We start from the raw sequence: 13,662 nt of genomic DNA, 5'->3' as shown, positions 1-13,662 counted from the left end.
ATTAAGAAGGTCTGTGGTCTATATTCTTATGGAAAAAGAGGGTAGCATCCACCCCTCTCAGCTGAGAATTGCTGCTGAAGGCTTATTGTGCCTGTTACTCTAAGTGTCTTTTTTTCTGATTTTAGCACTCGGGCTCAAAACCAGTTATTTTACATTAAGAAAGTTTGTGCTCTACACTCTTATGCCAGGAAGGATAGCCTATGACTCTGAGTTGGGAATTGCTGGTGTACATCCTATTGTGCCTTTATTTGATTGGCTAGAGGGCTAGCTTGTTTAAAATCTGAATCTCTGCCTTAGGCATTTGGTGATGTTTAGAGACCATTCAGCTTGAGAAGAAAAGCATTGCTGGTTTCTGCTAACCCCTTCCAAAGCTAAGACTTACATTACCATTTCCACTGTTTTGGTACTTGCGTTTCTCATTATTTTTGTCACAGGTGCATTAATTGAGTGTTTCTGCCTTAAATATCTAAACTTTTTGACCTTCTTTACAGTTTTTAGTTAGAACTCCTGCCCTCCTTGCAGAAGTGCCTAGCAGTGATCAGTACAGACACTGATATCTCACTACATAATTCCCCCCTGTAATCTGCATAGACACTGATCTCTCACAGTGTAAGTTGCCCTTAAAATACCATTACTGTCTAGACAGATTTTAATTGCTAGACCATCAAGTTTGCATATTGCTGAGTGCTGCTCATCAAATTCCTTGTATTATTGACTGATTCAATATTTACATTTATCATTCTCCTCCATAGTAAATCAGCAGCCATGGCTGTGCACTTCCTGGCTCTCCCTGTGACCAGTCTGATTGAGATGGGTATTCTGAGGCATTGTAGCAATTGCCTCATGTACACTGACAACTCACTTAATCTTAAACAGATAAAAGTATGTGATATGTGTAAATACACTTTAATGTTGGATGCAAAACTCTCTCATACACCCAAAACTAATCCTACAGAGATTGTCAATGACACTTACACCACACCTACTTCCCAGGGTAAAACTCCTACACATAAAGCTACTTATGCTGAAGCACTTGCAGGTAATGTTCCTAAAACACTAAGACCTCTTACATAGCACAATCAGAGAAGGGTCTTCTGCCATCATGCAAACACTCTGTTAAAACACCACACACAGCTACACATAGAAACACTGCATCCAGTGCCTCTATTGCTAAGCCCTTATGACAAACCAGCACATAACCAAATGTCCTGATTATTGGTGATACTATAGTGAGGCACACAGATGTCCCCCTTACTAGACTAAGGAGATATCATATAGTAGCGATGTTTAAGTGGCTGAACATTACTCCCAGGTACCATGATATGTAGAAGCATGTCTCTGTACTCAGTTAGCATGACAGAAATCATGATAGTTACTACATGCTTATGATACTAAACACCATGTAACACTGAGATGGATATCACATTTAATGGTGTAAAAGCTAACCAACCCTTTTTTCACACTGTACCTCATATATGTGCAGCCATCCACATTTGTTTCAGACCAACTGTTGCTAGTTGGGGGAATAAAACAGAAGCTATAGCTACTTTTGTAAATAAATACCTTCAGAAATTAGTATGTAAAAGTGACTCTTTTTATAAAAGATTCTTTTGATTTTTGTAAAAAGTATTTCTAAGATTAAAACAGACAGTGTTTTTTTGGTAACAGCAGACATTACTTCCTTGTATACATTGATTCCCAATGGAGAAGGCTTGGAAATAGTAAACAATGAATTGTATTGTTCCAATAAGTTTTCTGCACAACAACTGAGGTTATTTATTGAAATACTGGATGTTATTTTGTCATATAATTTTTTTGAATTTGATAATACATTTTTTCAGCAGGTAAATAGTGTAGCAATGGGAGCTGCAATGGTTCCCATCTATGCCAACTTGTTTATGATTTGTTGGGAAAATAACATGTATATAAATCCAAGTAACTCAAATGTATGATGTTATACAAGTGTTTCACTGATGATGTGTTTATTTTATAGAAAGGTACTCCTTTAGAGTTGGTTAGAAACAATTGAAGATTCCTTATGAATTTCCCAAATTTAAAAGGAGTAATCAGGAATACTCCTATGTTTCGAAATAAAAAAGGTAAGAATCGGAAGGACTTGTTTTCTAAGAAAGATCACAATACAGACAGTTTGAATAGAATAATGTTAGTCGTGCAATTATTGTAGGTTTGTTTTGGAAGGCCCTAATGTATTTGTTAAGAATAGGAATTTTAATATTCAGTTGAATAATACATTTACTTGTTCTAAATTTGTGGTCTATATTGGTTTATGCCTCTTATGCCATACGTTTTATATGGGCAAAATGATTAGAGAATTTAATGCTAGGATATGTGAGCATTTGCATGCTCTTGCAAAATTAGATATAGGTAATTCTTTGGTCAAACATCTTGTGAAAAATAATTTGGATGTTATTAATACTAGGGAAAACCATATTTTTTATGTTTAGTGTGAATGATTGTGCTAATAACTATGAATATAGTTTTGTAGCCGAAGATGATTTAGATTGGAAGGAATACTGCTGGAAAGTTATTTATTTATTTAACATTTGTCAACCAGGAAATTCTGACTTGGAATGAAGTCAATTTTCAGTGGAGGTCCAGGGAGAAATGCTCCAGATGCATGTTTTTGTAATATGGGAGGAAACCAGACCACTCGAAGGAAACCAACATGAATGCAGGGAGGACATGCAGACTCCACACAGAAGGCACTGGAGGACATGCAGGCTCTGCACAGAAGGCACTCTGGCCATGAATCGAACCAGAGAACCTCTTGCTGTGAGGCGACAATGCTGCTAATGCACCATTGTGGCCGGTTAGGCTGAATGCCTGCAGGTTCCCAGGTTGGCATGATTAAAAAAATGTTAAAATTGTCCTTAAAGGGTTAAAACACTGACTGAATTAATTGATGTCAATTACTGATTCAATATTTAAACTCTGTAGTGATGTAATGGAGGCACTGTGGTGGTGGTGCTGCGGTAGTGTTATCGCCTCACAGTAAGACGCTGTCCTGTTCGATTCTCAGCTAGAGAGTCTTCTGTGTGGAGATATGCATGAATGGGTGTACCTTTGTTGAAGGTTGTGTGTCAGAGCTGGCAACTCGGCACGTAAAAATCTACTGCCAATCATTAGCGGACCGGAGTTCCACTGTGGCGACCCCTAACCGGGAAAAGCCGAAAGACACAACAACAACAAAAAGTGATGTAATGGAGATAGTCTGATGAAGTTCCAGGGTAAATGAAAGTGCCTACTACCATTCTTTCATTAAAATTGTGTATTTTAGTTTCAACTAGTTTTTTTTCTTCTTTTTGTTTTATTGGTTCAGCTAGGTTTGTGAGTTTGTTGTTTCCTTCTTTTGTGACATCTGCCTATTAGGCAATATTTAAATACTAAAAGAATATCACTGTTACCTCTGCTAGGTCTGGTCAGCAGGAAAAGCCAGCTTATAATGCTGTATTCTAAGAATCAATGCCTTACATACAAGAAAAAGAACAGAAAACTCACAAACTGACTGATGTATTAACAGCATTGTCAGGGAGGTAAAAATGGATATTTTTTTGCAGATTCTAAAGTCTAGACATATTCATAAAAATGTTGATGTTATGTTGTCCTATCTTGCCTTCATTCTTGATGGTTGGTTTTGGAACCGAGCATCGGTTCTGACTCAGCCGTATACTAAAGCTCGAGAGCTTTCACTGGCTCGAGGCTACATACTATCCCAAGATGCCTAGCGACTGTTACCCAAATCTCGTTTGCCACTTGAAGCTTCGGGATTGCTTTTTCGCTGGCTCAGGCTAAGTGGATTTTTTCTTAACCTTTTTGTATAATTGCTAACTTACAATTGGATAGTCTTACAATCTCCTTGCTTGCTATATCTTAAGGTTTTCGTATTCTTGTTAAAGGGCTTTTCCGATCTGTTTTTTGTTTTTTCTCTTGGCCTCTCTCTAGTTCTGCCCCCCCCCCCCTTTTAGGAATCTGTTTAAGTTAGAGGATTCCTTTTTTCTCTCCTTAGCCGTTTTTTAGTTAGAGGGCTCCCCATGGTATTCACAGTTTAAATTAGCGGTGCCTCCTCAGGTTAGACGAGTGTGTCGTTTAAGTTAGAAACCCTCCTCTAACTTTTTCTTTACTCTTACACTCCTTAAAAAAAAAAAAGTTGTCTCTCCTTTTAGAGTAGTCTTGTTTGTAGTCTACACTTGTGTGAAACCCTTTCTCTAATTTGGTGTCTTTCACTACTGTTTGTGAATCTTGACTAATAGTGACAGGATGTTTATAGAAACCAAACAGTCTGGCTTTAAAAAGTTTGATTCTTGCACACATAAAATGTCAATCACTGATGGTCACACTAGTTGTGTGTACTGCTTAGGTGCCATCCACCTGCAGGATTCCTGTTCCATTTGCCATGCGTTTAGTTCAAGAGCCCTGCAGGAACGGAAAAATATGCTAATTTTTCAGACTTTGTTAAAGGGGCCTTTTGATTCACCAATTGAAAGGACTCAGGCCTCCAAACCTTCAGACAAATAATCAAAAACTTCTTCGGCTCCAACTTCTGAACCGTTGAAAAGACCTGAAAAATTGAGTTTTTCGGATCCAAAACCTGTTGGTTCTGAGAAGGAAAAGTCTACTTCTGTTCAACCTGCAGTTTCGGAACCATCTAGTATTCGGAAAAGGAGCCGGTCACCGTCCTTGGACCTGATTCATTCAGTGCCGCAGTCTCCTCTATTGCAATTGGTGGTGGGTAGCCACAAGTCCTCCCATTCCTCTTGGTCATCCAGGAGCTTTTTGGATGATGATGTGGAGTGGGTGGTTAGAAGGTTGCTTTGTACACCAGCCCTGGCAAAAATTCTCACCAGCCCAGCCCAGCCCAAAAGGTCATGGAGCCGACCCCAGTACTTTCTTTAGCTTTGGTTCCTCCTTCAAATCAGTTGAGTTCAGAGCCAGAGTGCCTGGAAGTCCTAGTGGTGGAACTGTCAGACCCGAAATCTATTCCTGGAGTTTCGGTGCTGATCTCCACTCTGACTGCTTCGATGTTGTCTTCCATTGAGAAGTCTGGGGGCCATGACTCCCTTGTTGGTTCCGGGGCAGAGAGTCAAACTGGACCCTTGTCAGATCCGATTCTCCCACTCGAGGCTTTGGTGCAGGTGAGTTCGGCTCCCATATCAGCCTCTGAAACATCCTCCTTGGTGCAAGAGAGATCTCCCAGTTCCTCAGAGCCGGAGGCTCTCCCAGCCCAGGATTGTGGTGCTGTCCAGGTGATGAGGAGCGTGCTTTCCTCTGAGACTGCTCCACCCTCAGCTTCAGCTGCTCTTCCCCCCAAAGGGCTAGTGTCAACCTCTACACCATCCCTCCAGCCGCTGCGTAGAAAACCAATACCCCAGGATGCCCCAAATGGGCAAAACTCTCTCTTCCAAAACCTCCCTGGAACATCCCCCTGAGGAGGTCCCTCGGAAGAGAACATGTAAGAGGAAACACATAGACTCCCTTGAGTCTGTCATATCTGATACTGACTTAGAGGCTTCAGAAGGGTTCCCATGGTTACCCTCTGATGATGTCTCCTTTTCAGACATCTTAGAGATCCTGAAACAGAGAGGTGGCTGGAAAACCCTCTCTCCTTCTGAAGATGAGTTGGTGCACCTGGAGGCATTTGGTTCCCAACCCCCCACCTCTTGGGTGTCTCCACCTTTTGACCAGCTCCAGGGTGTAGTCAGTCGAAAGGTGTGGAGCTCTCCAGAGTCAGTGGAGCTAGTTCTGAGGAGGCCCAACAAAATCATTACAGCCCCGGAAGACAGACAGTTTTTGACCAAAGGTGTCCCAGTAGATGCTATGATGGCCACCAAGAAGGAATTAGCTGAAACTTCTGCATCTGTCCACCCACCGAATAAGGAGTCTCGAACGATGGACAGATATGGAAAGCTTATGTTCTCTTCAGCAGCTTTTACCCTTAGGTCGCTGAATTATTTACCCCATTTCGCTCATCTTCAGAGGGGTCTCCTCAAGGAGCTAGGAGATTCCCTCCAAGGAGCTACAGCTGCGGGAGTATCTGACAAGATAAGCTCTCAGCTTGTGACCTTAACCTCTATAATTAAATCCTCCATGGGCCTCATTTCTTATGCCACCGATAGAGCAAGCAGGGCAGCAGGCACATGAATAGCTCTGAGGTGGCATTCCTGGATGCAACTTTGTGACTTTGCTGAACCCTTCAAGTCTTCCTTTACTGACGCCCCATTTGACGCCTCGTCCTTGTTCTGGCCAAAAGTGAAGGAGACACTTACCAGGAGTGAGCAAGATGGCAAGACTCTGTCTGCTGTAGGAATACGTTTCTCCATTCCCTACTAGACCTTATCCCAAAGGTCAGAAGGGCAGAAAAATGTGGTTCCAGAAATCCAAAGGAGCTTTGCCAGACGCTCGTGGTGAATTTTCCCCAGGGGCAGAGAGGGATATAACAATGGAAGATGCTGCCCTTGTGGCAGAGGGGATCTGCAGAATCACTGTGACAGAGATACATTCTCGGGTAGACCCTTCCAGTGCTCCTGAAAGGAGGCCCATCTGTCCACCTCTGGAGGCAGTCAGGGGGAGATTATCACTGTACCCAAAAGCCTGGCTAAACATGACTCAAGACAAATGGGTACAGTCCATCATACCCAGGGGATAAAACATTCCTTTCTCCCTTCCACCCCTTCCATCAAAGACCATCCCAGACATACCACCCAGTCAAAGGGATAAAGCAACCTTAGAAATTCAAAGTTGCTAGAAAAAAGAGTCATCCAAGAAGTCCCCACAGACCAAATCAGATCCGGAATTTACTCAAGGTTCTTTTTAGTTCCCAAAAAGACAGGGGACTGGAGACCAATTTTGGATCTCAGCAGACTGAACAAGTTGGTAATGAAAACAAAGTTCTGGATGGTAACACTGCAGTCTATACTCCCTTTTCTGGAAAGACAATTGGATGTGCTCCATAGATCTTCAGAATGCATACTACCATATAAAGATGGACAGGCGATCCAGAAGATATCTACACTTCTGGCTGTGAGCCAGTCATTACCAATTCAGAGCTCTGCCCTTTGGCCTCACTACAGCCCCCAGAGTGTTTACCAAATGCATGGCAGTACTCACAGCTCACCTAAGGCATCAAGGATTCTGGGTGTTTCTATACTTAGATGAATGGCTCCTGACCGCCACCACCGAGCATCTACTAACCAGGACAAGAGACACCACCATTCATCTCTTCTCAGAACTGGGCATTACTATAACTTTAAAAAAATCTGCCTTGTTGCCCTCACAGCATATTACCTTTATAGGGGCAGACTTAAACACAAAAGACATGGTGGAAAAATGCCTCATGAAAGAGTTCAAACGCTGCACCATCAGGTGTCAATATTACTCTGGAGGAAAAAAGTACAAGCAAAATTTGTCCTCAAGGTTCTGTGTTCAATTGCAGCTGCAATTACACTAATCCCACTGTTGCACCCACACATGAGAATATTACAGTGGCTACTTTTCGCTCAGTGGTCTATGCAGGAGTTGTCCATGTCACATAAAATTCTCATTACGGACACCTGCACGAGGGACCTACAATGGTGGCTTCACTCCACACAGGTAATGGTAGGCAGACCATTTGTTCTTCCCCAACCGGTAGCTGCTTCCTAGATAGGGTAGGAGGGCACTATCTGGGACAGACTATCCAAGGGACTTGGCAAGAACATGAATACCACTTGCACATCAATGTCCTAGAGATAAGGGTGGTGCTCCTAGCATTGCAAGCATTCCAGAGCTCTCTTCCAACAGGTACGACTGCAATGCAAACAGACAATATGTCCGTGGTGTGGTACATCAACAAACAAAGGCGGAACCAGATCCTATCCCTCTGTTGAGAGGCTCAGAGAGTTTGGCAATGGGCAATTTCTTCTCAGAAACAAGAATACAACTAGAAAACTTTATGAAAGCAAATGGAAGAGGTTTTCTTGCTGGCTGACAAGAACCATATAGACCCTTTTACAGCCCCTATATCAGCAATCTTGGAATTTTTAACAGAAACCAGGGTGCAGCGGCAGCCATGATATGAGTATAATTAGCTGCTATATCAAACTACCACTTAGGAGACATGGGATCTAACATAATGTCCCACAGATTATGCAAAGCCTTTCTGATGGGTGTATTTTTTAAGACTTCCCATAAGAGTGCCACCACCTCCTTGGGATCTAAATTTGGTGCTATCCTCCTTAATTCTTCCTCCATTCGAACCAGCCTCCTCTTGCCCACTAAAGTTCTTATCTTGGAAGACAATCTTTTTGATAGCCATTACTATTGCTAGGAGGGTTTCAGAACTGCAAGCTCTGTCTGTTCATCCCCCTTATCTGATTTTCCACAACGACAGAGTGTCTCTCAGGACAAATCCTTCCTTTCTGCCAAAAGTTTGTTCTGAGGCCAATTTAAATCAGTCTATTGAGCTATTGTTTTTTCCCCAATTATGGCAACAAGGCAGAATATGAGCTTCACCAAAGGCAGCTACGTTTCGACTTGCATAGGACAAAGGAGTTTAGAAAATCTGACCAACTGTTTGTTTCATTCTCAGAAAACAGAAAAGGAACTTCAGTTTCAAAAGTGACCCTATCAAAATGGCTTACAGACACCATTACTTATGCCTATAACTCTCAGAACAAAAAGTTGCTGGGAAAAATTAGAGGGCATTCAACTAGAGCAATGTCGACTTCCACTGCCTTTCAAGCTAGGCTCCCTTTGGATTCAATTTGTGCTGCAGTCACATCGGTTAACCCTCATCCCTTTATCACTCATTACAAAGTAGATGTGGCCTCCCGGAACAGGGCATCCTTTGGTTCCACTGTTCTGCAGAGTTTTATTCCCTTGAGCCACCCAAGTAAGAAGGTGCTAGGGACACTGTCCCAACCATCAAGAATGAAGGCGAAATAGGGCAACATAACATAAAGAAGTTATGTACTCACCACGACGGTCCATGTTTGTTGTCCATAATCTCGCCTTCATTCTTGCATCCCACCCTCCTTCCCCCTTCCTGGAGAATCGAGAGGACCTTCTCTAAAACTGGCTATAAGTTCCTGATTCCCTTCATGCCTTAGGAATTATGGGGAGAGGATCTGTTGTAGTAGTTGTATTGGGTTGCATAGTCTAGTGATTAGTTGTCTCAAACAAGATCTGGGTAACAGTCGCTAGGCATCTTGGGAGAGTATGTAGCCTTGAGCCAGTGAAAGTCCTTGAGCTTTAGTTTATGACCAAGTCAGAATCGATGCTCAGTTCCGAACTCAACCATCAAGAATGAAGGCGAGATTATGGACAACAAACATGGAACTTTATGGTGAGTACATAACTTCTTTTTTATGATATTCCAAACAATAGGATTAACATGCAATAGGCCAAAGTAATAGATTTAAGAAAGGGATGGAAAAAAAAATTGCTATATGCATGCACATTATGCATTTATATTGAAAAAATTGTCACAAAGTAATATCCCAGACCTTATTCTGGCTTCCACTTCTCTGCTCCTCTGGCTTGATCACCTGCATTTAAATAAACACATCATTAATTAATTAATTAATTAATTAATTAATTAATTAATTAAATTAATTAATTAATTAATTAATTAAATAAATAAAACAATTAAGCTGATAGTTTAACATCTTTTCTTTGAGTCTTTATACAGGAACTAGACAATGTGCTGTCTCTGTAAAATGTAACATGTTGAAAAGAAAAGGACATAAATCATGCTATTCTCTACATTTAATACAACATATGTCCTGAAAATGAATTTTATTCATGCAGGTAGCATAAAAGTTAAAAAATTCTCAAAGATTCATATGTAAGTAATAGGTAATCAGTCTGCAGATCATTACAAGCGCAGCCAAAAGCCCCTATTCAATAGCTCCCACCAGCCTCAAGGACAGCAAGAAAAGACAGACCTGGGGAGAATTTGAGGCTACCCATCCAATTATGTAGGTTTACCTTGAAGGTTGCAAGAGTGCTACTCTATTTGACATGCAGTGGAAGTGTGTTCCAGAGAAAAGGGATCATTGGGATATAAATCTATCATTCCAACATATCCTATGTCTTTGTTAATGAACTTTTAGTTCTCAGACAGGCAATCTGCCATTCAAGAACTATTTTGTACACACAAGCACTATATTGACATCTAGCAAATTCAGATGTTCTACTGCATAACCACACATACATTTTAGCTTTGCCACCGACAGCTGTCTGAGAACAGGAAAATCCCCTACTTCTATTTAGAGAAGCAAGTTTATTAGCATAATAACAAAACTAATGGTTTGTTTAGAAAGTAGAGATGTTTTAGGTGCTCCCCATAGTGGTAGATATGTCTAAATTCATTTTGTTTTCAAAGTGTTATACCATCTCCCACTGAGCAGTTGTTTGGCTAAGATTTTCACAGTGGTTCACCTTGAGTAGCTGGCTAGGCTTTTACCCATTGCCTAACAACTTACTCTTTATTAAGGGTTGACTAGATCTTAAAAGAGAAGCTTCTAAAAATTCGAAAAGTTCCATCCATGACAGAAACTGCAGATGGATCATCATCTCTTGTGCCAATTAATGTGCTTTATAGGTTGAACTCTGTCATTACTCCTAACATGTGACAGTACTTGTGGGAGATGTCTCTGTCAGGAAAACATAAAATCCAAACACAGCAACCATAGCTGGCGTGACCAATGTCTATTATCACAAATATCTAGCAGAAAGGATAGAACTACATAGTACCTTCAAAATGCTCAATATTTTTAATTCTTAACACTAAAACATTTAACTGTTCAATTTAGTGACAAAAGCATCTAACTCACATTCTGCAAACACACTCCACGTATGTCATAGCAATGTACCAGGACTAACAACATATATGTGGTGGGAAAAAAGTGAGGAGGAGATCTGGGGGCAGCTCACACTCAAGATGTAAACAGATTTACTCATCCACTATCACACAATATTTTACACATCTTTTTTAAAAATATCTCATTCCTTTATGTCTTCACAGAGTTAAATTCTAAGCAGTAGGATACCAAACTGCGGATATAAAGACCAACTATAGCCCCCAGCCAATATGTACTGGGTGAGTTCTTTATCTTCTTCTTGCCTTGGAATATTTACTAAACTTGTGAATGAAAGATCATATGCTCAGTATCTGACACCTACACTCACTGAAAGTTCATCACTGGAGCATCAGCATTCCTTCTGAAATGTGTTCTGATGAGCCCACGAACAGGCTTACCCAACGAGCCATAAGATAATTCAGTTCATTCAGTAATCTGATTCAGAATGTTTTATTTTTCTTTAACAGAACTTATTCTAATTGAAGTAAAGGACCCAATACATTGTTCGGTCTACTCAAATTCTTTGGCAATCATCTTACAAGGGGAACAAACTGTTTTCTATGGTCCATGAGGTATAAAATACACTCACATGGATTCTATAGATAAAGGTAATAGTAAGCAGCCTAGGTTGTTTCATTCAAGTAATGGACAGGTTAGCAGAAAAGGCTACACTATCCTTATAAAAGGAGCATAAGGCTTGGGACAAAAAAGGGTCTGTAATTCTGAAAATCTTGTAAAAACGAAATGCTAAGATAAAAATGGTCTCTCAGGTGAGAAGCTTTAAAAAAACAAACAAACAAAGTGAGACTTTGTCATCCTTTCCAAAATAAAGTTCAAATCACAGGACAGGATATCTAGTTTCCTAGGACAACTGAGGAGGAGTCCTTTTTTACATACCTTAACTCTGGGAATGGTGCCAAGAAAGGGCTCTCAAAGAAGACAAGCTGACAACGTAGAAAAGGCTTTAATCAAAGAGCAAAATTAGCCATAGATTAAGCAATAAGAAAGGGAGTCAAGAGCATTAAACATTTTGTAAAGAATAAGCAAATCAGTATAATTACACCAGTAAGCCATTGCATTTCATTTTCACAAGTAAAACGTCTTAGAAGTACATTATTCAGATTACTGCAAGATCTTAACTACAACAGGGAAAAGAGGCCCCTCTTAAGAATCGGAATCTTAGTCTTTAAGCCATGAGCCGAAACGAACGTAAAGACTAGCGTACCATGTGTAGGATGTGCGGAGAGTGATATCCACCTTATGGCAGCAAATAAAGCCAAGGCAATCTTGGCCAGTGAAAAAGTCTGACTCAGTTGTACTTGTCTTGCTTTTATTACTAGTTTCCGAACAAGAAAAAGTGGAGGAAATGTGTACAGCAGGTTTTTTTTCCTTTCACTTTCTTCAAACAGCATGTTTTTGTCCCATCTGAAGCTTTTGTAGCTGAGAACTGATTTAAGATGCAAAAAGATGCAACTCTGGCATCCTTCCCATGGATGCAAGTAAGTAAAAATCCTCTCCACTGAGTTGATTCTTGATCTAGATGGATAAGTTGGCTTAGCCTCTCTGCAGAAATACATTTTTCTCACAGCAGGTGAATACCCAACATGGAAAAGTTTAAAAACAATAACATTTCCCATAACTGCAAGGTCAACCTGCAAAACTAGCAAGACTTTGTGCAACCCGGCTTGTTTATGTACCACACCTCTATCATGTTTTAAATTACCACCTCGTGAACATCTGGACAAATTCTGACTGCTCTCTTAACTAAAATAACTATTAGCATCTCCCTCAGAATGATATGCAGCTTCCTTTGAGAAGGGGAATGAAATCCTCTACACTGATCAGAACTAGCAAAAAAGTTCCTCAACTCATGTGTGGTGCATCCATCAACACCTGAGATTGCAGAAGAGGAGCAATGGTCTGCGAGGTTCATCTGATGAACGCCGCCCATTGAGTGAATTCTTTGATCTATGAAGTAATCATGCAGGTCTAATTGCTCATCCCAAAGGCTCCTCAAATAATACCAAGGCTTCCTCATGTGACAGCCAATGTTGTGCACCATTACACTGTTGGCTGACATTTGAACCAGAACAATTAGGAGCAGTCTTGATCAAGGCCTATCACAAAACTGTTAAATCTGAGGTTTTTAAAAATAATTATGTGACAAAAAAGACATTTCTTACAATACTAAGGTGAATATATGATGATTAAAGATCTTGGAGAAAAGAGAAATGTGATTTTTAGGCCTTTTGCTATGGCAGATGGATATTACAATACAGAGTGTGAGGCAGAATATCACAATGCATACAAAAAATCTTTCAGATACTAATGCATATGAAATTAGATGTAGAAATTATTATTTTGAAGTAAGGATATATTTCATAACTTGCTAGATAAAAAACTTTGTTTTACATTTTATTAATGAATATATGCATAACATGCTTATAACTCAAAGAGATATTAATTTTCCAGTTTATACTGCCTATCAGAATGATAAAAGGCTTTCCATAATCCACCAGGCAAATCTGTCATCAGTGGGTGCAGAAATGTTTTCAGAAAAGACTAAGCCATTATCATTTTTTAATGAAAAATGTTGACAAACTTGGTTTTAGCATTCATGTTCATAGAATAATAGCTGCCCTTATTTAGGTAGAAGGCTATTTTAGGTCACAACAAAGGCAACCTCCGTTTACACCAGTACCGAGAACAATACTGGACTGGAAGCTCTGAATTACCTTCCAAGTTCTAATACTAGTGTTTCATTTGTTTGCGAGTTAGTCTGGTTTTGTCTTAATCTTACACT

At 40.3% G+C, this 13,662-nt stretch overlaps 1 protein-coding gene across 8 annotated transcripts in view; it reads right to left on the bottom strand.

Moving 5' to 3' along the window:
* RAP1GAP2 (RAP1 GTPase activating protein 2) overlaps window positions 1-13,662 on the bottom strand; it is a 2,340,619-nt gene that overhangs the window by 517,644 nt on the left and 1,809,313 nt on the right. For 6 of the 8 annotated variants that reach the window (XM_044054262.1, XM_044054256.1, XM_044054263.1 and 3 more), the window contains one exon: window positions 9,501-9,542. The exons of the other annotated variants lie outside the window; for them this stretch is intronic. In XM_044054262.1, coding sequence (XP_043910197.1) covers window positions 9,501-9,542 — 42 coding nt within the window. The remainder of the gene's footprint in view (window positions 1-9,500; window positions 9,543-13,662) is intronic. 8 annotated transcript variants of the gene reach the window in all.

Source organism: Protopterus annectens, chromosome 13.part0, assembly GCF_019279795.1.
Source record: "Protopterus annectens isolate FY-2018-M chromosome 13.part0, PAN1.0, whole genome shotgun sequence".
Lineage (NCBI taxonomy): Eukaryota > Metazoa > Chordata > Ceratodontiformes > Protopteridae > Protopterus > Protopterus annectens.
This window is presented reverse-complemented; position numbering and strand designations above follow the sequence as displayed.